General features: G+C 40.0%; 1 protein-coding gene across 2 annotated transcripts in view; it reads right to left on the bottom strand.

Moving 5' to 3' along the window:
* pou2f2a (POU class 2 homeobox 2a) overlaps positions 1–23,427 on the bottom strand; it is an 87,628-nt gene that overhangs the window by 8,375 nt on the left and 55,826 nt on the right. For both annotated transcript variants that reach the window (XM_074687589.1, XM_074687590.1), the window contains 10 exons: positions 12,753–12,815; positions 12,594–12,622; positions 9,420–9,476; positions 6,502–6,642; positions 5,758–6,048; positions 5,542–5,656; positions 3,433–3,524; positions 2,163–2,423; positions 1,937–2,078; positions 1,591–1,739 (listed from right to left, as the gene is read on the bottom strand). In XM_074687589.1, the coding sequence (XP_074543690.1) occupies positions 1,591–1,739; positions 1,937–2,078; positions 2,163–2,423; positions 3,433–3,524; positions 5,542–5,656; positions 5,758–6,048; positions 6,502–6,642; positions 9,420–9,476; positions 12,594–12,622; positions 12,753–12,815 (1,340 nt within the window). The remainder of the gene's footprint in view (positions 1–1,590; positions 1,740–1,936; positions 2,079–2,162; positions 2,424–3,432; positions 3,525–5,541; positions 5,657–5,757; positions 6,049–6,501; positions 6,643–9,419; positions 9,477–12,593; positions 12,623–12,752; positions 12,816–23,427) is intronic.

The raw sequence follows: 23,427 nt of genomic DNA, 5'->3' as shown, positions 1-23,427 counted from the left end.
AAAATATTTTACTTTATTTGTGTTTGTGACAGTAAATAATGTGCTCTCAAAAGTTTACAACTGATTCGATTTTCATGTTTTGGACAAAATCAAACACATTTGTTGGGTTGCAGAAGTCCCGAGGTAAGCAGGAATATTTCATTAATATACAGAAAACTACAGGGGTGTATTGCCTTCGCGTAAGAAAAGTAAGTTTTGGACTTCCGGTTTGGCGAGCATGTGAGCACAGAGTAGTCTCCGTCTCCCACAACTCGAATTTCATTTTTAACCTTTGAAATCCAACTTTATTTTACCACCTCTGCAACTATTTGGATATCCAAACATAACTACTCCATAAATGTGTGTGGCAGGATGTTGAAATCTTCTAAACCACAGAGGAAAACCGAAGCAGAAGCTCCTGCCCCATGCAACAACTCGTGTCTGACTAGCATAGCTAGCCTGCTAGAAGACCAAAGAGCTAGCATTTCAACCAAATTCAAGAATACCTTTGCGGCTTTGGAAAGCAGACAAATACAAGAAAAGTAAGTTTTGCTTTCTTTTTCTGAAGTGACAAGATGATTATCTTATGAGATTTTTTTTGCAAAATATACATAAATATTGTTGCACTTTTCTAAATCAATGAGATTCCTCTATCAGCCTCACGAAGAAGTTAACACCCTGATTGTTCAGTTTCATCCAGGTGATTTTTTCTTTAGCTGTAAGACATTTGGAGAGATGACTTTACTTAAGTAGCAAAGAGGATTTTGTGATAAGTTTCTCAATTTTACACCGTACAACTGAGCATGTAAAGTTACTTCTGATCGACTTGATAATTGACAGTATAAAATGTAACTAAATGCAAAACAAATGCAGCTACTTATTCAAAAATGCACCCTTTGAAAAAGACTTTGCAGCACGGTAAATTTCTTTAGCCATAGTAAAGCAAGCTGCGTTGTTTTTGGTTGTGGCTTTCTTGAACACATCCTCCTACTATTGCAGTTTGCATTTTAAATCTTGCTCTATTTTTTGTTTTTCTTGAAGGCTCACTTTGGCAGACTTAGTGTTGATGTCAAAATGCCAACACAGATTGTCCTCTTTGACAGCCTCATAAAACAAAAGACCTACCAGTTTTTCTCCTTGAAGCACAAACATATGTTTGCCTTCCTATCTTTCTTGAAACAGTCTTCATCTGCATCAACTTATTCTCTTCCTGGACATTTTGGGATCATTGTTTTATTTCTCAATTCCACTATCTTTGACAAGACAATCAGACCTTTCAAGCTCTCACTGGCCACATAAAATTGTGTGGCTGGCCACATTTCGCCTGTGGGCCTGGAGTTTCTGCTCAGGATCAGATGAGGAGATACAACACGGATTCAAACCCGGCAACCCGATGACAGAGACAATCAGACAGCTGGTGGAAATATGGGCTCGCCACTTAATTCAGAAAACTTGAGCAGAGCATCTTTCCATCAGACTTCCGTTGATTCATTGTTTTTGATACACTGTATGCATTGTCGCCCATTTAAATTTCAACAAATATCTCCAACTGAAGCTTCCCAAGTTTCTGCAGACAAACGAACATTAAGTGTCCTGCTGAAATTCTCGTACCGTGTTGAAGTTGCGCTCTAAGGCCACTCGCACGTTGGTCTCGATGCTCGTGCGTTTCTTCCTGCGTCGGCCTGGCAGACCTTCGATGCCCAACATGGGGGAGGAGAGAGAGGACGGGCTGGGCAGCATGCTGTCCACCGCCATGGTTTCTGGATAAAACATGAGACATGAAGATACAAAGATCAACAGATCTTAATCCATCAGGGTTTTTTTTGCTATTAACTTGTGTTGTTGTGACCAAATCTGGAGAAATGTTAAGTTTCGAAACTCTCGTTTAGAAATTAAAAAAATAAAACATATAAAAACTTTCTTTTCATCCTGTTATTGTAAAAAGTGTTGAGTTTACCTGCATCGCTCAGCCACTTCTCCAGCAGAGGTTTCAGCTTGCACATGTTCTTAAAGCTCAGGTTAAGTGCTTCGAATCGGGAGATGGTGGTCTGGCTGAAGTCGTTGCCGTACAGTTTCCCCATCGCCACGCCGACGTCTCCCTGACAGAGACAGTTAAAAAAAGTCAGACCTGGATCTCAGATTTCTACCTCTTCACTCCCTCCTCTCCTCTTTTGACTCCTTACCTGGGTGAATCCCAGCTTGATGCGGCGTTGTTTGAAGGTGCGGGCGAACTGCTCCAGCTCCTCCAGGTCGCTGGGCTCTTCCCCCATGTGACCCCCGTGACCTCCAGGAGTCAAACCAGACGCCAGAGAGGAGGCCATGGAGCTGCTGGAGGCCGAGGTAGCTCCAACGGACGTTACGACGCCAACCCCGCTGCTGCTGCCGCCGGCGACTATAGAGCTACTGCTGCTGCTTCCTCCGACCACATCGCCGCTCTTCTCCCTCTGTAGAGTCAGGAAGACGGAGAGATCGATAAACAAAACATTTAAATTTCAACAAGAAGATATGACGTACGGAGTTCGGCCCGAGAGGCTCAGTGAGGTCTGAACCTTCAGACTGCACAATGGTTCACCATAAATTATGCATGGTTTTCAAGGTTAGGAAAAATGTTTTAAGGATAAAAAAATAAATTTTCACCTCCCCTGAACTGAAATGGGCTGTTTATTGAATACAGATGAGTTATTTAGCAGAGGAAACATGCATAAAAAACAGACTGACCCTCCGAGTTTGAACAGATTATACAGGAGCATGAAAAAAACAACGTGCATCTTTATTTCAAACAAGAGAAAAAAGCTGTGATTTAAATATTTGGAAACAGAGTTTAACCCCTGCCTGCCTCCGTATGATCAGACAAACACAAACCCCTGAGGAGGAATTTGACCCCTGAGCTTCAGGAGCATCACCTTAATCGAGCAGACGCGATGCACGACATCAGCTGATACACGCCTCATTTACATCCTCGTCTCTGTGCATAAAATACATGAACAAGCAGGAGACGCTGGCCGCCGTGTTTGACACGACTTCATCACGGCTTAATGAAAAATCTATAACGGCGCCTGGATGTGTGAGGATGCATTCATGCATTATGTTATAGAAGATGTGAAGTGAGGATGCAGGGTGAGCTGTTTGACTGATGTGTGAATAAATCAGAAAGATTTGAGACTCTCATTGGACTCTGAGGCTGCATCTGTTATGCAAACAAGCTGCTGTGGCATGTTTTTGTATTAAGCAGCTTTTATTTGGGGAAAGGGTGAGCAGATTGATGCTCAGACTCAGCTCTGCTAAATTCATGCTCCTTACAAATGTGGCTCCATTTAAAGGGGAAATAAACTTTCAAACAGTATAAGATTTACTGGTAGGAAGCAACAAAGAAATAATCTACCAGGCACAGGTTTCTTTACTTTCTGTGTTACGTTTAAAGTCTTTCTCTATCTAAACTCGCGTATACTTCACCTGTGCTTGGAGTCCCAGACGAGGAGGGGTCGTCAGTAGCCCTCCTGGGCTTTGCTGAGGTAGCTGGATCAGATTTGGTGTCGAGAGCAAACCTGTAAAAAAGGGAGAGCGCCACCTTTGAACAAACTGAAAACACAAACTATCTACATCTTACAGTAGCCAATAAACGAACATATAACATGAGATTTGAGATTTAAATCTATTTATATTATTTACTGATGATGGTTTTCATCCTTTAAAGTTCCTTTTTCGTGACTTTTCTGTGAGTGACCACCAAAAAAAGGATTAAAATATTTAATTTGCTTGGTCTGTTGAAAATAACGCCTCAAATACACCGGATACGTCTGCAGTCCGACACTGTTGCACTGTGCACTGGAAAAAACTGAAATCTCATCAAGTGTTTTTGTCTTAATTTCAGTAGAAAATGTCTTTTTAGACTTAATATGAGCCACATTCACCTGACCAGTCCAGAAAAATGTCTTGTTTCAAGTAATTTAAAGACAAAAATGAAGTCTGAATTGCTTTTAACAAGTTAAAAAATAATCTGCCAATGGCACAAGAGAAAAGTTACTTGTATTTTTTCTAGCAAATTTTTCTTAATCTGTTGGCAGATTTTTGTTTTCAGACCTCATTTATTTCTTTGAATAACAAGAAATAAGACATTTTTCTGAAATGCTCAGGTGAACAAGGCTCATATTGTGAAACAAGACAATTTTTACCTAAAATGAGTCAAAAACATTTGATAAGGTGTCAGTTTTTTGCAGTGTGTCTCGACTGCGTTTGTCAACTCACACCGGCTGTATGACTGACAGACAGCTGGAGTCACAGACCGAGGAGCTCCCATCCTTCCCTCTCTATTGATAAGTCTCTCTTCATCATGTTGGGCTGTAAAACCTCAAACCTGTTGACTCCTGGTCTGGTTCCGCTCATTATGCCTGTATGTTGTCGTAATCAAGATAGAAACAAACTGGTTTTGACACGTTTTGTTTTATTTTGAAAGTCACTGGGTGTTATTGGGTAGTTTCTGGTCATGACTTCCTGTCCCGCTCGATCTTCCCTACAATGAATGCGTCACAGCTAGGGATGGGTACCTTTCACATTTGAAACGATACGGTACTGATGCCCGGTACCTGGCAATCGGTACCGGTACTCGACGGTACCGAGTGTGGTACTTTTTTGTGTTAGTATGGTAAAAAATATCATTGTTTTAAAAATAATGTTTTGTTTTTTTTTCATTTTTTTTTATTTATTCTTTAATATTTTTTTATGTTCATTTCTAGCATGGAAATTTCACCTACTCTTAAACTTCCTCACAGTCACAGGGATGCATTTAGGTACCTAAACATGGTACCTTTTGGTTTTATGTGAATCGATACCCAGTACTTTTGACAGAATTCGATCGGTACCAAAAAACGTACCTAATTCAGTACCCGTCCCTAGTCACCGCTCTGTGTCAGCGGTAAATCTTCCTATATACGCATGCTGCTGGGTTCCTAGACTAATCTGTCTCCACTGATACCATTGTTAATCCTGGGTTAAGTCACCTCAGGGGTCTTAAAAAAATGTAGAAAGCAGATCAAACATTTTCTGTTTGCTTTGTTTTATACAAAATGTAACCCCTGTTTTTGGTTTTATTCTTAAAATAATAGATGAAATGTGAATAGTAAATGGTTTTTGATTTTAGAAGGCATTTTCAGATCCAACTATCATTGTTTTGTTACCTCTCACTCTAGGAACCACTAACATGCAGGCCAGAAATTTCCAAAATGAACTTTTCCGTTGAGCTCAAATCTTCAGTTTGTAAAGCAGATTTAAAGCCGTTCGAGGCCTGGTACAGAAAGTGGTTTAGTCTCTATACTTCTTTTCTTCACACCTAAAATCTGTGCAAGAAGATTTGTTTTATAAGTCACTTGTTTTGATTATATGAGGGCTGAGTGTTGTAGCTTTTGCCGCGCAGCAAGGCTAAGGCCTCAACTCCACTTTATTCCAAGTTTTTAGATGAAAGCGATTGGAGATAGTCAGCATTTTTGGACATGTCTCTTTAGAAATCAATGTGTAACATCACTAAAACTGTGAGTGTGTTTTGTACAGTCATCAGCTGGACCTTACCCTGCTGCGGCTGCTGTGCCTGTGCTGGCTGAGACAGGAGGAACTGGGCAGGAGACTGGAGAGGATGACCCGGCATCAGAACCAGCTGCTGGAGCTGCAACAGCTGCTGGATGTCCTGCAACAAACAAACACACACATGTTGAAACACACGTCTTCAAGAGTTAGAACAATCATCATCATAAAGTAACTTTTCATTCCTGTGTGAGTGGTTTGTACCTGGGCAGTGAGCTGGATTGGCTGCGACAGAGCCAGCTGCGGTGGAGGCGGAGCCTGAACAGCCTGCTCCAGTTTGGTTTGTTGCTGCTGCTGCTGGGACTGTGACTGGATCTGCTGCTGCTGCTGTTGTTGCTGCTGCTGCTGTTGTTGCTGGTTGGCTTGTTGCTGAGCCGCAGCGTGGGCAGCGTGAACGGCGTGAGCTGCGTTGGACTGCTGCACGGCGGCCGCCAGGAGCTGAGCCTGAGCCTGTTGGAGGAGCAGCTGCTGCTGAGCCGGGAGGAGAGCGGCAAGCTGAAGGGTGCGGAAGAAGTAGGAGGAGGAGAACGACGTGGGAGGATAGCGATGAGGTGAAGATGTAAACATGCGGGGAAGATGTGGAAAAGTAGGAAAGAAGACGCGAACGTCAGGGTGAAAGGATGAAAAGGAGGCGAGGATGGTCAATCATTGGCACGAAACAAAAATGAAACACAGAGAAAGTGAAGAGAGAACAAAGAGAAGAGTCAGCTTAGCGTTCCAGGGGCAGAGCTGGAGGTGATCCTGTTAGCGGATAGTTCAAGCACGCCAGAGCAAGACAAGCGAGAAAATCCATCCACTTAACTCACACAACATTTAGTTCATGTATCTCTGAGTTCTACTTCTCTCCTGAAAAAGTCTTTTTATTTCAAAGTCAGATTCAAAAGAGGGATCAAATTAACATCTGTGCGTGTCCCTGTGTGTGTCTGTGTGGTGTTTGTGTCGTCTCACCCCTGCTAGCTGACTGCCAGCCAGCATCAGCTGTGTGTGGTGGTGTTGCGTCTGCTGCTGCTGTTGCTGTTGTTGTTGGGAGGGAGGTGCAGGAAGAGAAACAGAGCTGTGGGTCATCTCAGAGCTCTCCTCGCTTTTTACCTGAAAGAAACACAAGGGAATTTATCTGTTAGTGTCTTTCTTTTAATCCAGGCTAATCTGAGGAAGCTTTTCTGGCAGAAAACTACACACACACATTTATTTTAAGACCTGGGTCTGTGTGTTTGGGTAGAGACACTTCAGGGCAGCTTGTACACTGATAATTACACCTGTCAGACTTCTCGGCTTCACCTCAGACATCTCTCATCTAATGCGACAACCATACGAAACTGAACTCGGGCCAATTTCAGCTGCTGCTAAACGTGGCAGTTGAGAAAAACAACAAGTCTGTCTGTGTGTCTGTTGAGATAGCAGACGTGAAAAGCTGCATTTGTGCAGAAATCTAACAAAGTGATCAGAGTAAGTTCAAACTTTTGATTCATTTCTAGTCTGCCTCGCCACCTTCTGGCCAGGAGTCTCCACACACCGACGTAAATTATTTAAGCAAGGCGTGTGTTTGTTTTGGAATTAAATGGAGATCAAAACATATTTTCTTTGTTCAAGACAACTTTTTACTAGATAAAGTGCACAGAGGCAAGGGACTTATCAGTGCAGAAACGTAGTGTACAGTTTGAAATCGGCAAAAGCAAGCTGGCTATATGTAGTGCTATCGGCAGAGCGGTACTTCGACATATCTGTAGGCCAGTGGCGGCTACTGGTCGGTCAAGGAGGGGAAGCTCATTTTTTTTCCGGCCTACATCATAAATATGTTTATTCAAACGTAAATTCTACCCTCCGTATCAGCTTGTTAGCAGCTGGAGCTGCTACGTGAGACTACGACAGGCTGTAAGTGTGAGTGACAGGGGGAGAATCTCCACAGCTGTAGCTGTAGCTGCTTATTGGTGAAAAGAGGGAGAATCTTTAAACACAACGCTCGTCGTTTTTAAGAAAAGTAAACTCGCTGGGGATCCAACTGACTGTATAACTCAGAAGATGCTCTGGCGGAGGGTTACATTTCAAGATCGCTGACTGGCTCATTTCACTGGCAATGAAAAAGGGATTCAGCCTCAGACAGATCATCCAATCATCATGCAGGAGCCCAGCGTCCAGGCCAGCCCACTGCCTCATAGACCCCCAGAGACGCTGAGTGTCTGATGGGCGGGACAAAGCCCAGCGTTTATCCAATGACCGTCCAGTTTCCACTGTGCAACAACCCACTCTACGCTCAGCATCCGACTGTGTTAAAGAGCTGAGACGCTGTGGGGATGAATGAGAAGGAGGTGGAGCCAGTTACCTGTGATAGGAGCTGATTCTGAACAAAAGATGAAGGAATTCTAGCGCAGATTTTGTCAATGAAATGTACACACAGCAGAACACATCACCACTTTTTATGGGGACATTTTAGGGGAAGCTGAGCTTCCCTTGTAGTCTTAGAGCAATCGCTACTGCTGTAGGCTAACGTGACAATAAGTAAACACTGTCAGTTTGTAAGAAGTTTCGTAGCTGTTTATATTTAGCTTAACTGGCAGCCCGGTGCTCTAAGACATATCAAGGTGTAACGTTAGTAAATCCTGGTTATGTCCTATCAGTCATCTACCAATCAGAGCTAACGTAACCTCACTCTTCATTTTATTGATAGACTCTCAAGTTTGAACAGACCACTGCAGAATAACTGCTGACTGTGGGTTGGAATGAACATTGGCACAAACAGATTAGCTCCTGTGTTAGCCTTAAGCTCGTGCTCAATCACTCTCCTGTTTATCTTTCTTCAGCTCTTCTGTCCTTTTTCTGTCTGACAGTTAGGCTCCAGTGTCCACCATCACTACAAAATTAATCACAGAAATTGTTTTCAGCAGAGAAAAACACAGATATCGCTAGAGACTTAAACGTGCCGCAAATCAATCTGATCAGGAAGCTAAGAAGTAGCAATTTAAAATAACCTGTAACCTGTAATATTGGTGCTGGTAATCTCATTTTAAAGTGTGGATTATGATCAGACATAGATCTAGAAAGGAGACTTTTGCAAGACCGCTTAGAAACTCCTCACAGCCCCGACGTTAAAGCCCCTGAAGTGATGAACCAGTTTACGCTCAGAAACATTCACGGTATCCAGAAACAGGTTCCTCAGCAGGTGGAAGCTCAACAACACACCAATAACTACCAAACCACTCAGCTTCAGTCGTCCCCCTTCCTCGGACTTGAACTTGAGACTTCTCTTACGGCTAATTCTCAGGTTGACAGTCTGCCGGTCATCTGTCCAGAAGGATGAGTCAATCGTCCTCGTTCTCAGGGTGTCAGAAACATTCCCGAGCTGCTGACCTCTGACCTCCAGCTGTCGTTAGTTGCTCGCAGCCCTGTCATTACCCATCAATCACCGCTGCACCGTGCTCCAGCTTTACTGTACGTCTATCACTCAACATCACCTTGTTCACATCCTTTTCTCTTTCAGCGTTTGAGCGCAGAGCTTTTTGATCCTCAGTACGGGGAGGTGTGGACTGAGATGCACAATTTGCATATTCAGAGCTGCTCACTGGCGTTTCACCTCAGGCGTGAGAGAAGTTACATACATGTTCACACACAAGCACATCTGTACATGTGGGGGAGTACACAAACCTGTAAAACCTGTGTAGGTAGTGTTAATGTTCTAATATATGCATACATGTCTCAAAATTTATAGTTTCATCAGGATATAATAATAAAATGATAACAAAATATATAAAAATGTTGTCACATTTTCAAAAATTTCTCCGAAAAAGTCGTTTTTAGGGGAGTTTATGAGCTAAAACTGACCATAACAGCTTGCACACACAAGCACACACTCCATGTCTGAACACGCTCACCTTGCTGCCAGCCGGTGTGGGAGAGACGCTATAGGGGCTTGTTTTCATCAGCTGGACCTGAGGCACAAACGCACAAGAAACAGATTTAATCACACACGTTCAAAGATGATAACATAAACATCGTCCAACCAGGAGACAGATCAGGCTGAGACATGTCTCTGAAACCTGCGTCAACATGAGTCACAGTCACAGGTACTGACGTCCACATCTGGAGCTCAACTTAAACAGACTGCATCAGTAAAACTGGAAAGGTTTGAAGAAGAAATAAGACACAAAACGACACGAAACTTCATGATAAAGTAGATTAGACAGGATACACTACAATACTCAGGATAGGATAAATGAGAAACAACACAACACTTGACAACAAACAATATTTTAGATGCAATATGATGAAAAGAAAAATGAAAACTGTTACGATAGGATAAGAAAGGATATGTTAAATTAAATATGTTACACCACGACATGACCCTTTAGGATATAATAAAGATTAATAGATTGTTTATGACACCAGATTTTACAACAGTAAACAACAGAAAAACAAGATACCACATGACATAATTATTTATATATATATATATATATATATATATATATATATATATATATATATATATATATATATATATATATATATATATATATATATATATATATATATTAGATTTGTGCCATAAATTGTGATACAACAATACTTTATAATATGATAAATTAGATGCTTTATGACATACGATTTGATAAATTTGATACAATACAACAAAACACTGTGCGATAGGATCAATTAGATGCATTACTACGGATGAGTATTGACAAGATTTTATTGATATCAATCCCCTTATTGATTTTGCTTATTGCTCTGATTCTTTATAGATTCTCTTATTAATTCCTCCTGTGAATTTTCTCTGTTCTAAATGTAGCTTCACAGGTTTTCTGTGTCAACAATGTTGAAATAAGTTTATAAGTAAATTAATAAAGTGAAAACTGAACGTGACATGGCGTTGATGAACTGTTTTGATATATCTTACTGACTGGAATATGCCATCTAGTGGCTCAAAGTGGTGATAGCAATGTTCTGAGTTGTTTGGAACCTTGCCAAAGTTAGCATGTAACTTTTCTTTTTTCTTCCTGTTCTAAAACATTTTCCTGTTAGTATTTTGCCATTTCAAGTTCTCTGTATTGCTTATAGAGGGTAACTGTGATACATTTCTTTAAATAAAGTTAAAATTATACAAATGTATGCTGTATCCCAGCCTTTTAATACAATTTCCCATTTTATAAGTTAGCATCAAGCTAGTGCTATGTTTTTGATATTGTTTTTTGTCCATCAGGAGATGTAAAACATGTCGGTTATGAGAGAAATGTAGATTTCTTTTTGAGTTCAGTTCTTCAGTAAAATGTCTAGTGGAAAATCCTGAATCAGAGTTTTCATGGGAAATTGTTATGTATCTGTTGAGCTAAAATAGCTGGGGCAAATAGTCGACTCGAGGTGCGTAGCTCTGAGGTAAAGTAAAGGATCAATTAGGGAAATGCTAAGCATGAAGGCTAAGGATGTTGATGCATTGAACCATTTCTTTTTGATTCATAACAGGAACCAGTTTTCAATACCCATCGCAATGTAATACCATAGAATAGATCAGAAACCCCCTCACCCCCAAAGCACAGCCCAATATTTATGTAAAAAATTAAATAAAATTATTTATGGAGGCAAATGTTTTAACCCACTTAATATTAAGTCAATGTGAAAGCCTGTAGAAGTAAAATGTTCGATATAAAATAAAAATAAGAATAGAGGAAGAAGCATTTCCCTGGACTGAAAACATTGTGTGAGTTTGAGGTGCTCTTTGGATAAAGATACATGTAGTCTAAGACCTTGTCCACAGGGAGACGGGTAGTTGGGGGGGCCTAGCGTCCACACAAAACCAAAGTTTTACGCTACTGAAAACAATGTTTTTTTTAAAACTCTGGCCCAAGTGAAGATGCTGGAAAACTCTGGTTTTGTGTATACGCCAGGAAACTGAGTTTTCGGTTGTCAAACATTACAGCACGGGGCTTCATTCTGATTGGCTGGCACGGGTTTTACGTCTGAAAAACACTGTCAAAAATGGACCACACTCACCAGCAGATTTGCCCAAAAGTATGTCTAAAAACATATGATGCTCACCATTGCCTAATCCAGTTCAAAGGGGATCACAGAGCAAACATTTCTAAAGCTCAACTGTCTCGCTTCTACCCCGACATTGACCCGCACTGTGATAAATGGACAGAGGTATTTCACACAGTGTCCAAGATTATGGTTATGACTTACTTTAAGGTAGAGAAAATAAGATTCTCCCTTCAACATTCAACTTCACAGTTTACTGACACTTGGGGACCCTTTCTGAACCCTGTACGCCTAAAACCATGATCCAGATGCAGCTTGACTATCTCTCTTTTTTTTTCTTCCAGATACAAAACTAGATGTCCAATAGGACTGGGGAATTTATTACGTATCATTACTGGCAGTGACAGGGTAGGGATTGCTTTATGATGGATATTTGTTCTAGGTTGTTTTTTTCTTTTTTTGTTTCTTTTTTTATAGTTTTGTTTACCTTGTTTGTCTTTATTCACCCAAAAAGCAAAATGGTGATGCGGCCCGATGTTGTAGGTCCATGCCCTTCCTTTTATACACATTTCTCACCTTTTTCTTTGTGGGTGTAGCTGCTAACTGCACTGTGTTCATTCATAAAATTGTATAATTTCAGTGACTGATCAGCACTACACTTTTTGTAAACTCTGTTTGTACCTCAATTAAAAGATTTTGACAAAAAAAAAAAAAAAAGGGGAGGATATTTGTTTTCGAAAATACTTCACTACATGTGTACAAGGCCTAAGAAAAAAATCCCTTATATAAAAAAATAAACCCTCTCTTTAGTCTTGTTGAAACACACTTCTAGGTGTCTCGGCTTTAAGCCTTTATCGAGAAATCAAACAACTATATAAAATGTCGCTGGGATGATCTGATAAAGATAGTTTTATTGTGATTAAGGGGTTTAATTCCATGTGTGATAAACTGTTTTAATTTTAAGTTATCACAACCAAGATTCAGAAAAAGCTCCGAACAGTTGGGACAAAATAGACCAAGCTAATTACACACAGAGAAATATTTAGTACAGCAAGAACTGGAGCAAAACGTACCTTGTGATCAGGGCTGTTTCTGTCTGAGTCTGAAACACAGAGAGGTGAGGCTATGAGACAGGATTTGAGAGAGTTTCACACAAACTCAGGCACAGATTTATTAACGTGTTTCTTTAAAAAAATGTGACAATGCGAAGATAAATCTGTGTGCGTTTGTACCTGAACTGTCCCCTGGATAGTCAGCCCCAGGCTTCTCCTCCTCTGCTTTAGACATCCTGATATCTGCAGAAAAACACACAAACACACAAAGATCAGAAAGTGTAAAGTGTACGAAAAGTGTAGAGAAACTTTTCTGTAACTAAGTGACATAACAAAAAAGCAATACATATATGACAAAAGTTTAATTTTTCCCAACTGAAAACCTCTTTTTGAGGTTATGGTTGTTTCGATTTGTTGCAGAGTGAAAAGATGAGTGAAAGGAGATAACCTGAGCACACGACAAAAAGAAAGCAGACACACAGAAGTGCTTACAGACTGAACCACCTCCAGGAGTCAATGGGTTTGAGAAAATATCAAAGCTGTAAAGATGTTCAGCACAAAGACAGAAGTCATAAGAATAAATGCAATTGTCAGCTTTGTGTATTCATCAGAGTTCATTTAACTTTTATGAACTCGTAGTGAAATATTTCTGATGTGTTGAGGATGCTGTCACCTGGTTAAAGCCATGTTAAGCTGTGTCATTTTAATAAGCGAGGACAAAAAGAGGAGAGACAAAAGTCTTCACTCGTTTTGTGTTTACATTCTCCTTGACCTCGCACTCATTGTGCTCCTCCTGACATGCTGCTTCTTCCCTTTCAGCATTCACTCACAGTAAACCAACACTCACGGCTGAGAGTCTGAATGAGAGGAGAGCGCTTCTTTCTCTCTTTTTCATGATCGCAGACATGTCGCAGACCGACATGAGGAGCAGGAATGAAGCTGGATTCTAACTAAAATAAAACAGGTTTGGAAGAAAGCTGTTGAGTTCATCCTTAAGAGGGAAGGAGAAATGGAATGGTATATTTTATTGTGGAGTAATAACCTTGTGACTCCACTTCTTGGTTTGAAAGCTTGGCCCCATGAAAGCATTTTGATCACAATAAAAGAAAAATGTTCCTCCACAAAAGTTCAAGATTGTAAGACACATCTTGAGGGAATATACTCCGACTGTTAAACGTTTCTCCTCCTGATAATTTCGCCCAGATTTCATTAAACGCACCAGGAGAAAAACCCTGCTAAGCACAAACTTTAACAACAACAAAACTGATGACACCGAGCTCTAATTTAGCTCTTAAGATGTAAACTTTATTGACTCGGGACGTAGAGCTGGGATTAAGAATCAGCTTTTCACGGCAGGTATCTGGACCAGCTTCCTGTGTTTGTGGTGACCTCTGGGGCGGCTGCAGTAATTGGTCCTGGAGGAGCAACGCCAGAGGAACTGCTTACCTGAGCACCAGACATTACTCAGCACCACAGTGGACGCCATCTTGGATTAGACACTTCCACGCTCGTGTGCGCTACGCTTTTAACTTCTGTCTGTCTCCTGGTTTTTTAATCTTTTTCTTTTCAGGAAGAGCTCACCTGTAGCATGATAATAAACCAGACAACTTCTTAAAACTGAGCCTACGTTATGAGCTCTTTGTGGTTTACTACGTCACCCTGAGAAGGTCCCACACAAACTTAAAAGAAATCCAACAGAAAGAGAGTAAAAACAACAGAACACAAGGATGTAGGAGAGGTATAAATTAGCCTGATGTGCACGTGTGTTTGAGTGTGTGTAACTCTCATCATCAGAGATGCAGACAGGTTTAAGGTGTGAGGAGAGGAAGAGGAGAGAAAGGAAGAAGAAACAGAAGTCGAGATGAAAGACGCACAGATAAAACAGGGAGTATCAAATGTCAAACAGGGGAAACGAGGAAAAGGACGATAAATAAATGTATTTGCTTCTTTTGTATTTGCTGCTGTTCTTTTTTGGATTATTAATCATTTATTGGTTGTCGAGATTGTGTTATTTGACTTTTTGTTTTGCTCTGGTATAAATGTTGTACAGTAAGAAGGTTAGGCACATATAAGCTAAGTAGCTTCAGCCCAAACCTTTTGGGTCAACATGGTTTTCAGTTGTGTCACTTTGGTTGGTATACTTTTAAATATGATTGAGATAAACTAATAAACTAAACTAAGCTAAACTAAATGTTGGGAAAATGTGAAAACCAAGCAGGACTCAAAGCTCTGTCACACCTTCACACTTTTTTTCGGAAGATTCTGTTACGTGACTATGAGGATGTGATTTATCCTCAACAATTAGCAGAATTTTTAACTAAAATTAAGGATTAGAAAGGAGGTATCAGTGATTTTATTCCATTTATTTATCTATTTATTTATTTATTTAAGGTTGTATTTATTCATTTGACTTTTTTAATGACTGCTAGGGATGGTTACCTTTTACATTTAAAAAGAGACAGTACCGATGCCCGGTGTCTGGCAATTGGTATCGGTACTCAACAGTACCAATTTTTGGTACTTTTTTTAAAATGTGTTTATGTGGTAAAAAATATCACTTTGTTTAATAATAATAAAAAAAATATTTTCTTTTTCAACTTAACATATTTATTCTTCAATATATAACCTTGGAAAAACACCTACCCTTCCACTCCCTCACAGTCACAAGGATGCATTTAGGTACCTAAACATGGTACCTTTTGATTTTACGTGAATTAGTACCCAGTACTTTTGACAGAATTCAGTCAGTACCTATAAAAGTAACTAATTCAGTACCCATCCCTAATGACTGCCAGCCTCCTCATCCTGATTATAGCCACTCAACATTTTAACTATGTGTGGTATATTGTAAAAAAAAATAAAGGAATGGGTAAAAATGAAAAAAAAAAAAATGTAGGAAAATCTTAGTCTGTTACGTGGCTTTTGTGATATAATTTTTCCCTCTCAATAAGAGGACTTTAATAAATCTGGGATCAAATTTAGGCTTTGAAAATGACGTTTTCAGTCGTTAAAAATCACCAAAATATGTGCCTCTATTCATTTTATCTATATAAAAAAACTAAATTAATAAAATGCATGAATTGACATCAAAAGACAAAACAAAACTGTTTCAGGACTGAAAGAGCCCTTCAAAAGCAAAGATAACCTGCAGTTGCAAGAAGTCACCAGTTGGTGGCAGCACTCTCCTGGAAATGCTCAGCCTGAACTTTGTGTGAATAACTTGATTGAGAAAACACAAAACGAGTGGAATAAAAAATATTTGTGCTGATTATGATGTTTTTAAATCTAAGTTTTGTAAGTTTGAAATGTGATATTTAAAATAAATAAATAAATAATGTCTGATGACACATTTCTCAGGTGTGAAGATGTGTCAGATGTAGAGAAATTTGAGAAAAAAGGGCCAAAGTTGTTAAAACCACTCAAACCTGAGCTGTTCCCTCATAGATTTTCAGTTGTTTAACTTTATATTCACATGTAGCTACAGTGATAAAGTGCTGACACTACAACAAACTCCACAACGCCATCACTGATGTAACCTCTCTGTGTACTTTTTAAAAATACAATTCACTAAAACACCGGATCCATTTCATCCAAACATCCGCTCAGATGTAATACACTCCACCTCTCTCTGCGCCTCACACACACATTTATTACTCCAGGTCCTCTCAGCATATGAGGAGAGGGACCCCATAAAGCATTCTATCATCTTCACCCTCCATATAACTGCCCCTAACCCCTCTGGCCATTCAACCCCTCACCCCGACTCCATCTATCCATCCACACAGCCTCATATATGCAAAAAAACACACACACATCAAGCCGCTGTAAGTCACGGACGTGTGTGACGCTGAGATTCGGGCTTCAGATGTTACACACATACACACATGGTTTCCCAAAAGAGATCCTTGGTGAGAAGCACTCATTTGATTTCTTCTATATTTGAGGGAGCGACAGTGACCATCGTGCTGCTCCTCCAGCCTGGGGGCAAAGTTGACAGCAGCAGGCACTCGAATTCAAGGCGGACCCCCCCAAACCCAAACCTTACCCCACCCGTCTGTGCTCATCCTATCAGTGCTAATAACAGAGGGAGAGGCCAGTGTGTGGATGATGTATCTGTTGTCTTGGGTTGACATGGCCAGCCTGCCTCTGTGTGTGTGTGTGTGTGTGTGAGAGCGAAGGGGGTGCAGGGTCACTGTCAGGGAATTAGAAAAGGGGGAATAAGTGGGAGAGGGGGCAGTGAAAAAGGGGGATACTATGGCTGGAGGGGTCCTAAACCTGCCCCCCTTTCCTCCCTGTTTCTTGCCCACCCACCCCGCCTCGGTCACGCCTGTCAGGGGCCGGTGACAGACGGCGCGTGGGTCTGTGTGTGAGTGTGTGTGTGTGTGTGTGTGTGTTTGAAGGGGGGTTACCCTGCTGCTGTTTGGCGTGTGGATGTCAGAGGTCAGGCACATGGTCCCAGCCTCCTCGTGCCTTGTAGTGTTGTGGTGACACACACACACACACACACACACACACACACACACACACACACACACACACACACACACAGGCGTATAAACACAAGCTGCCTGCTGCCTGCCTTTTCCACCTGTCCCCTGTCACATTCATGACCAAACACACACACACACACACACACACACACACACACTGACACACAGCGTCAACGAGGAGATCCGCTGCTGCTGTGATGACGAGATGTTTTAATCTGACAGATGAAAAACAAAAAAAAATAAACGGTAAAAACCTGCCGTTATTTTACTGATTGTCTCAACTTTTTATTTTTTAATTTTCATGTCAAAGAAAGAGGAAGAAAAAAGAAAAAGTGAGCCCTTTATTATGTTAAAAAAACGTTTTACTACATTTTTTCTTCTGTTTTGAATCTACAGATTCTCATGTACGAATCAACAACCCAATCTTATCTTTTATCTGAAATCCTTGAATTTTAAAAAGCTCCATAAGAAACAAGAGATCATATGACTTTTTTTTCAACTAAGAATGTCTAAAATGATCGAGAAATGATGAAAAAGTTGCTTGTTGACCCTCTGAATATTTATTTGTCCACTAGTAAATGCAGCTTTATTGTCAAAAACTAGGCTCTCACAATTGGATTAGAAACTTTCAAGATGTGGATGAATAATAATCTGGATTTTTTTGAAAGCACAGGCATCAAACACCAAAAAGCTTTCAGAGGCTAAAGAAAAAAAACAATCTATGATCAAAACATGGAAGCACCTTTAGGAAAGTGAAAATATGTAAAAATGTATACATATTTGTCAAACAAAACTAGATGGTTTTACATCTTAAGACCTAAGACTGACACAAAAAATGTAGTCCGAGTTTATTGCAGTTAATTAAAACCTGAAATAAGACCAAATAATTAAATTTAAGCTTAATATCTTTAAAAACAGACCATTGTCACACACATCCTGCATGACTTTGTCTCTTTCTCTACTGGTTTAAATCCAACATTTAGCTGAGGAAACCAAAAAGAACAATGTGTGTCATGTTTGGTTTTAATGACCATCACAAAGCAGCTGAAAACAAACAAAAAGAGCCACACAACAGAGCCGTGTGTGTGTGAATATGTGTGTGTGTGTGTTTACATCTGGCTGCATTTAATGAGAGTATATCCTGCTGTAAATGAGCACAGCCGCTGCCACTGCTGCATATACAACAGAGCAGCATTAAGTAACTACAGCATGCTCTCCATAATGAATGCTGGGATGGAAATTATACTTCCAAATTTTGTCACCCTACTGTGTATATGTTATTTCAGACGCTGCATTATATACTGAGGGGTCGCCGAGTCACAGTTAGAGGGCGAAGGGAGACAAAAGAAGAAGAGAAAATACAAAGAGGACATTTTCTCTTTGCTAGTTAAGGTAGACTGAGCTCCTTAGATTTTCATGAGTTTATATTAAAACAGGAAAAACTTCAACATCTCAACATAGATATACAACGTTTAAATTGATTAAAATGATTATGTGCTCAAAATAACTTGTTTTCTTATAGTAGGGAGCATTAAGCTGGTTACCACCTGCCTTAATCATGAAAGCAAAGTTTTGCTAACCACATCTAGAAAATAGTTTCCTCACCAGTTTGGGAGTTTTCCAGATTTCTTAAAGACGGGGTCTTCTGAGGAAAACGTGACGTAGAATCACACACTAGAAGAAGAAGTTGGATTTTTTTCAAGGAAATGACTCACTAGTGCTCACTAAGTTGGTCTTATGGTTTCAGTTTAACGCTCTGTAATCCACTTCTCGGATTGTCGTCCTGGTTAAAGGTGTGTTTTTCATCTCATAGGGAGAAAACATGGGATAATAGGTGTGTTTAATTTTGATTACTGTGTACTAGGGATGCACCAATCCGATCCTGGTGTCCTGGGAAACGATCGACCCAAACTTGACACTAAGGCTAAACTATGATTTAGTCTACAAGGTATAAAATTTTACAATCAAATAGTCATTTCTGAAGCTTTATTAACCATCTGCTGTTAAACATTTAAACACTTCCATATGTACTCATTTTTGTCTTTTACTCAAGACATTACCAGTCTTATCCCACAGCAGAGCATGCAGGTTATTATTTAATACTGGTATCAGATCAGGATCTGTATCGGTAGATATCCAAAATCCAGGTATTTGTATGGGGACCAGAAAAGCTGGATCAGCACATCTCTATTGTCTAGACAAGCTCAATATGTTGCTCTGTACATGTGTTCATGTGTTGCTTAGGGATGGATACCTTTCACATTTGAAATGATGTGGTACCGATGCCTGGTTCCTGGCAATCTTCGGTACTTTTTTGTGTTTATGTGGTAAAAACATCAATTTTTTTAAAAACAAAACTTTTTTTTTTTAATTAAACATATTTATTCTTCAATATATATCCTTGCAATGCTGTGTTCATGTCCAGCATGGAAAATATCCTACTCTTCCACTCCCTCACAGTCACAAGGATGCATTTAGGTACCTAAACATGGTACTGTTTGATTTTTGACAGAATTCGGTCGGTACCTATTAGGGATGGGATTCACATAAAATCAAAAGGTACCATGTTTAGGTACCTAAATGCATCCTTGTGACTGTGAGGGAGAGGAAGGGTAGGATATTTTCCATGCTGGACATGAACACAGCATTACAAGGATATATATTAAAGAATTAATATGTTAAATTGACAACACATAAACACAAAAAGTACTGAAAATTGGTACCGTTGAGCACCGGAACTGATTGCCAGGTACTGTATCGTTTCAAATGTGTAAGGTACCCATCCCTAGTACCTATGAAAACAAAAAACAAAAAGAAGTTTCCGCTGAAGTGCTGGTAATGCAGAGAAAACATTACCTTTGAAAGAAAGCTAATAAATCAGTTTGTTATATAACTACAAATTCTTAACAAACGTTCCCTAAAGACACTTTGCACTGATGATATAAAAGTCTGTAAGGCTGATAAGTAAACTTAAAGACGCAGGATGACGCTCCAGCTTTGTCTTCCTATTCCTTAGCTTGACTGAAAGTGTTTCAGGATAAAACTGTTATAGTGATTATTTCTGGCTACAATAATTGTGGGATAAAAATATTGAGACTGTCCCAGAAGGAATCTGATTCCAGCAATTATCCCGCTCATCCCTAAGCCTGGATGCCGCTCCTCCTCCATCTTTCTGTTAATTTATTTTTAATAGTAACACCACACACTCTGAATGTTTGTCATGTGACTGCATGAAGCCTTTTCTTTCCTGCGTTGTACTCGGTCTAATGACAGTAAAGGCTTTTCATCCTCCACTGTTAGTTGTCTTCAGTGAAACCCCGTCCCTGCGTTCTCCTCCTCCCCATTAGCATCCCTCCTCCTTCACATTGTCCCTCACCTCCAAACGCTCCTTCTCCCTCACTTGGTCCATTTCTTGATTTATTCTGATCTCCCTTGTTTCCTCTCTTCCTTTCCTCCTCTCCCTCGGCTATAACGCGAACATCTCTCTTGAACTTCTCTCTAACCTTCCCCTCTTCCATCCAAACCCCCTCCACCTGTTTTCCTGCCCTTAATTCCTCCATCTGCACCTCTTTCTCCTTGCCTCTCCCCCTCCTGTCAAATCCAATCTCTCCCATCCTGTCCCTCTGTCCTCATTACATCCTCACCTTTTGTAGTTTTTTTTTTTAAACACACAGGTTTTCTGGACAGCTCTGGAAACAGATAAACACCTTGGTGGGGATAATCCTCATTAGAGGGATGATATTTTTGAGCAGGGTGGTGAATTAGCTCCTGAAAACTGAGGGCTGAGCAAACAGCGGTGTAGAAAACAGCACAGTCTGAGAGAGCTTAATGAAAAAAATGATTCGTTACACAAACAAAGACGAGATGGATGTGTTCGTGTTAAAATCTTTCAAAACTAAACATAAGGATTGCTTAAAACGCACCGACACAACTTTTTCTTCTCTATTCACAGGAATCGAGTGTGTGCAACAGAAATGATAAATGTTGCAGACATTTTTCGCTGTCAAAATGCTGTAAACATGCCAGACTTTGGTCTTATTTGAGACCTTTTAGTTATGAAATCATGATGAAACATGTTGCAAAAGCTTTTATACCCCCTGTCATTTTCCTAAAGTTGTTATATAACCTCCTGGTCACCAGCAGCTCCAACAAATATCTGCCAATAACTATCAACACTGTATGATTCAGTTAAATCTGATAATCTTAAACTTGGATGTTTCTCTTGGTGTGTTCAGTGATCTTGTGGTTTCTCTCCTGGATCTGTGACATGTAAAGTTTCTAACGGAGCCAGTAAAGGGCCTTTATATAAATTAGGTCTTGGATAAACCGCCTTTTCTTTCCCATCTGTCATTCTTTACCTGCAGAATCAACACTAAGATCATTTCAGAGTCAAACTGAAACAGTTTTTAAAGAGCACTTAGGCATAACTGTGTGCTTTAGTAATTTTGTTGTGGGATTTTCTGCTGTGACGGATCTGATTTTGGACAGAAACAAGCACTGAAACATTAGCTTAGGCTATAAATTGTCTTATCTCCATTTCTCTTATCAATCAATCTTTATTTGTATAGCGCCAAATCATAACAAATGTTATTTTAAGACACTTTACAAAAACATTTACAGGTCTAGACCCGTAAATGTTAATAAAATTTTATTAGCAGAAACCCAACATCAAGACAAGATAAGGAGTCTTATCTTATCTTAATCCACCATGAGTACAGGACTTTGCAGAATTTAGCAAGTTATGATGGCAAGGAAAAACTTCCTTTTAACGGACAGAAACCTCGGACAGAACCAGACTCATGTTAGACAGACATCTGTCTCGACTTTTAGTAGCTCTATTCATTTAGTAGCAACATTTTAGCGTGTTTTTTTTCCCTTTCATCATTTTTAGCTAGCCCCAGTGTTTCCTCCGGGGAGCCCTCTGCACTGGGAGTGGTTCCTGGTGGAGGTTGGTGTCTACTACACCTCCTCTGGGGCCTGTGTGAGCTCCTGTGGCTGTGGCCGGCTCTCTGCTCCTGGTGCAAACAATGAAATTTTCAGAAAATGTTCAGAACAGAATAAGGAAGACGTGATTAAATTTTGGAGGTGATCTGGATCACCATCTGGATCCAGGATTATTTTAAAAGATTCTTTACCATTGTGAGATAGGGCCGTTTTCACCATATGTGTATATAACTCCACGATAAATGGTTGGATTGCTTTGCAAAACAACACAAGACAAGATCACCATAATTTCTGACAGATGTAAAAGTACGATCCAGATCCTGGAAATATTCTGGATACTAAGATCTGGAATATGAAATATGTACTGGGTCATCATAATTTTCAACACTGCAACTAACACCAAATTGTAGCAGACAACCAGCTGAAAGGAAGTATAACATTAAAGTCGGACTAAAGTGAGGTTTACATCTTTTTGTGCGAAAAGCGCTTTGTAAATAAAAGTTTGATTTGATTTTGAAATGTTTTACTGTGTGGCAGAGGTTAACTTGTTTTATACTAGGCTTCTTTTATAAGTATGTTAGCTGAAAGCACAAACAAACCTTTACAAAACAGGAACAACCACAGGAAAATGAATGAACTAACAAGGCATCAAAATATAATGAGCTCAACTACAAAAACACACAGATTGATTTGTTTGTTAAAGAAGAGTTAGGTTCATTTTTTTTTAACCAAAGTTCATCTAAACAATCCTAAACGAATAATTTAAGAAGGACTTTTTGTTGTTTTTCTATTTATAAATTCTACATAAGGAATTTGGTCTCAGTTTTGAGTCCATGCTGCAAAGATTTTACCTCCAAGTGTCATCTTTTCCTCCACTGTGTGAGGATTTATTCATTGTTTTAGTGAACTGTCGTATACCAAACCTTAAATTCTAATTTGTCTCTGTGTGTTTGTGTCTCCTTTCCTCCTTCTACCACCTCCACTTCCTCTCCCCTTTCTCCTCCTTTCCTCCCGGTCTCCTCTCTCCTCCAGCAGTGGTCAGCTGCAGCGGTCATGGCACTGCTGGACAGCGCTCTGCTAGCACAGGACACACAGACCCGTTGCCAGGCAACAGCAATGAAAGATCACTGTGTGCGCGTGTCCACATGTGTGTGCACGTTCAAGTGTGCATGTGTGTGTTTATGGGTGTGTGTGTTTCCTCTGTGTTTGTGTGTGTACCTGCGAGAGTGTTAATCATTAAAAATAAACATGTTTCCCTGGCTGTAGCTGCAGCTCCGGTGTGAGGCAAACAAAGTGCTGCATGCTAATGTCTGCACTGATGTTTACACTCTAACAACCCCTATTAAAGGATTATTCCGCGGTTTTCTTTCAGGGTGGATTCACATTAATGTCTAATGATAAGAAAAAGGTGAAACCAGGAT

The sequence above is a fragment of the Halichoeres trimaculatus genome, unplaced genomic scaffold (genome assembly GCF_033239565.1).
Source record: "Halichoeres trimaculatus isolate MK-OKI-2021-1 unplaced genomic scaffold, fHalTri1.1 fHalTri1_scaffold_14, whole genome shotgun sequence".
NCBI classification, from domain to species: Eukaryota; Metazoa; Chordata; class Actinopteri; order Labriformes; family Labridae; genus Halichoeres; species Halichoeres trimaculatus.
Note: the sequence above shows the minus strand (reverse complement) of the source record. Positions and strands in the feature narration are given on the sequence as shown.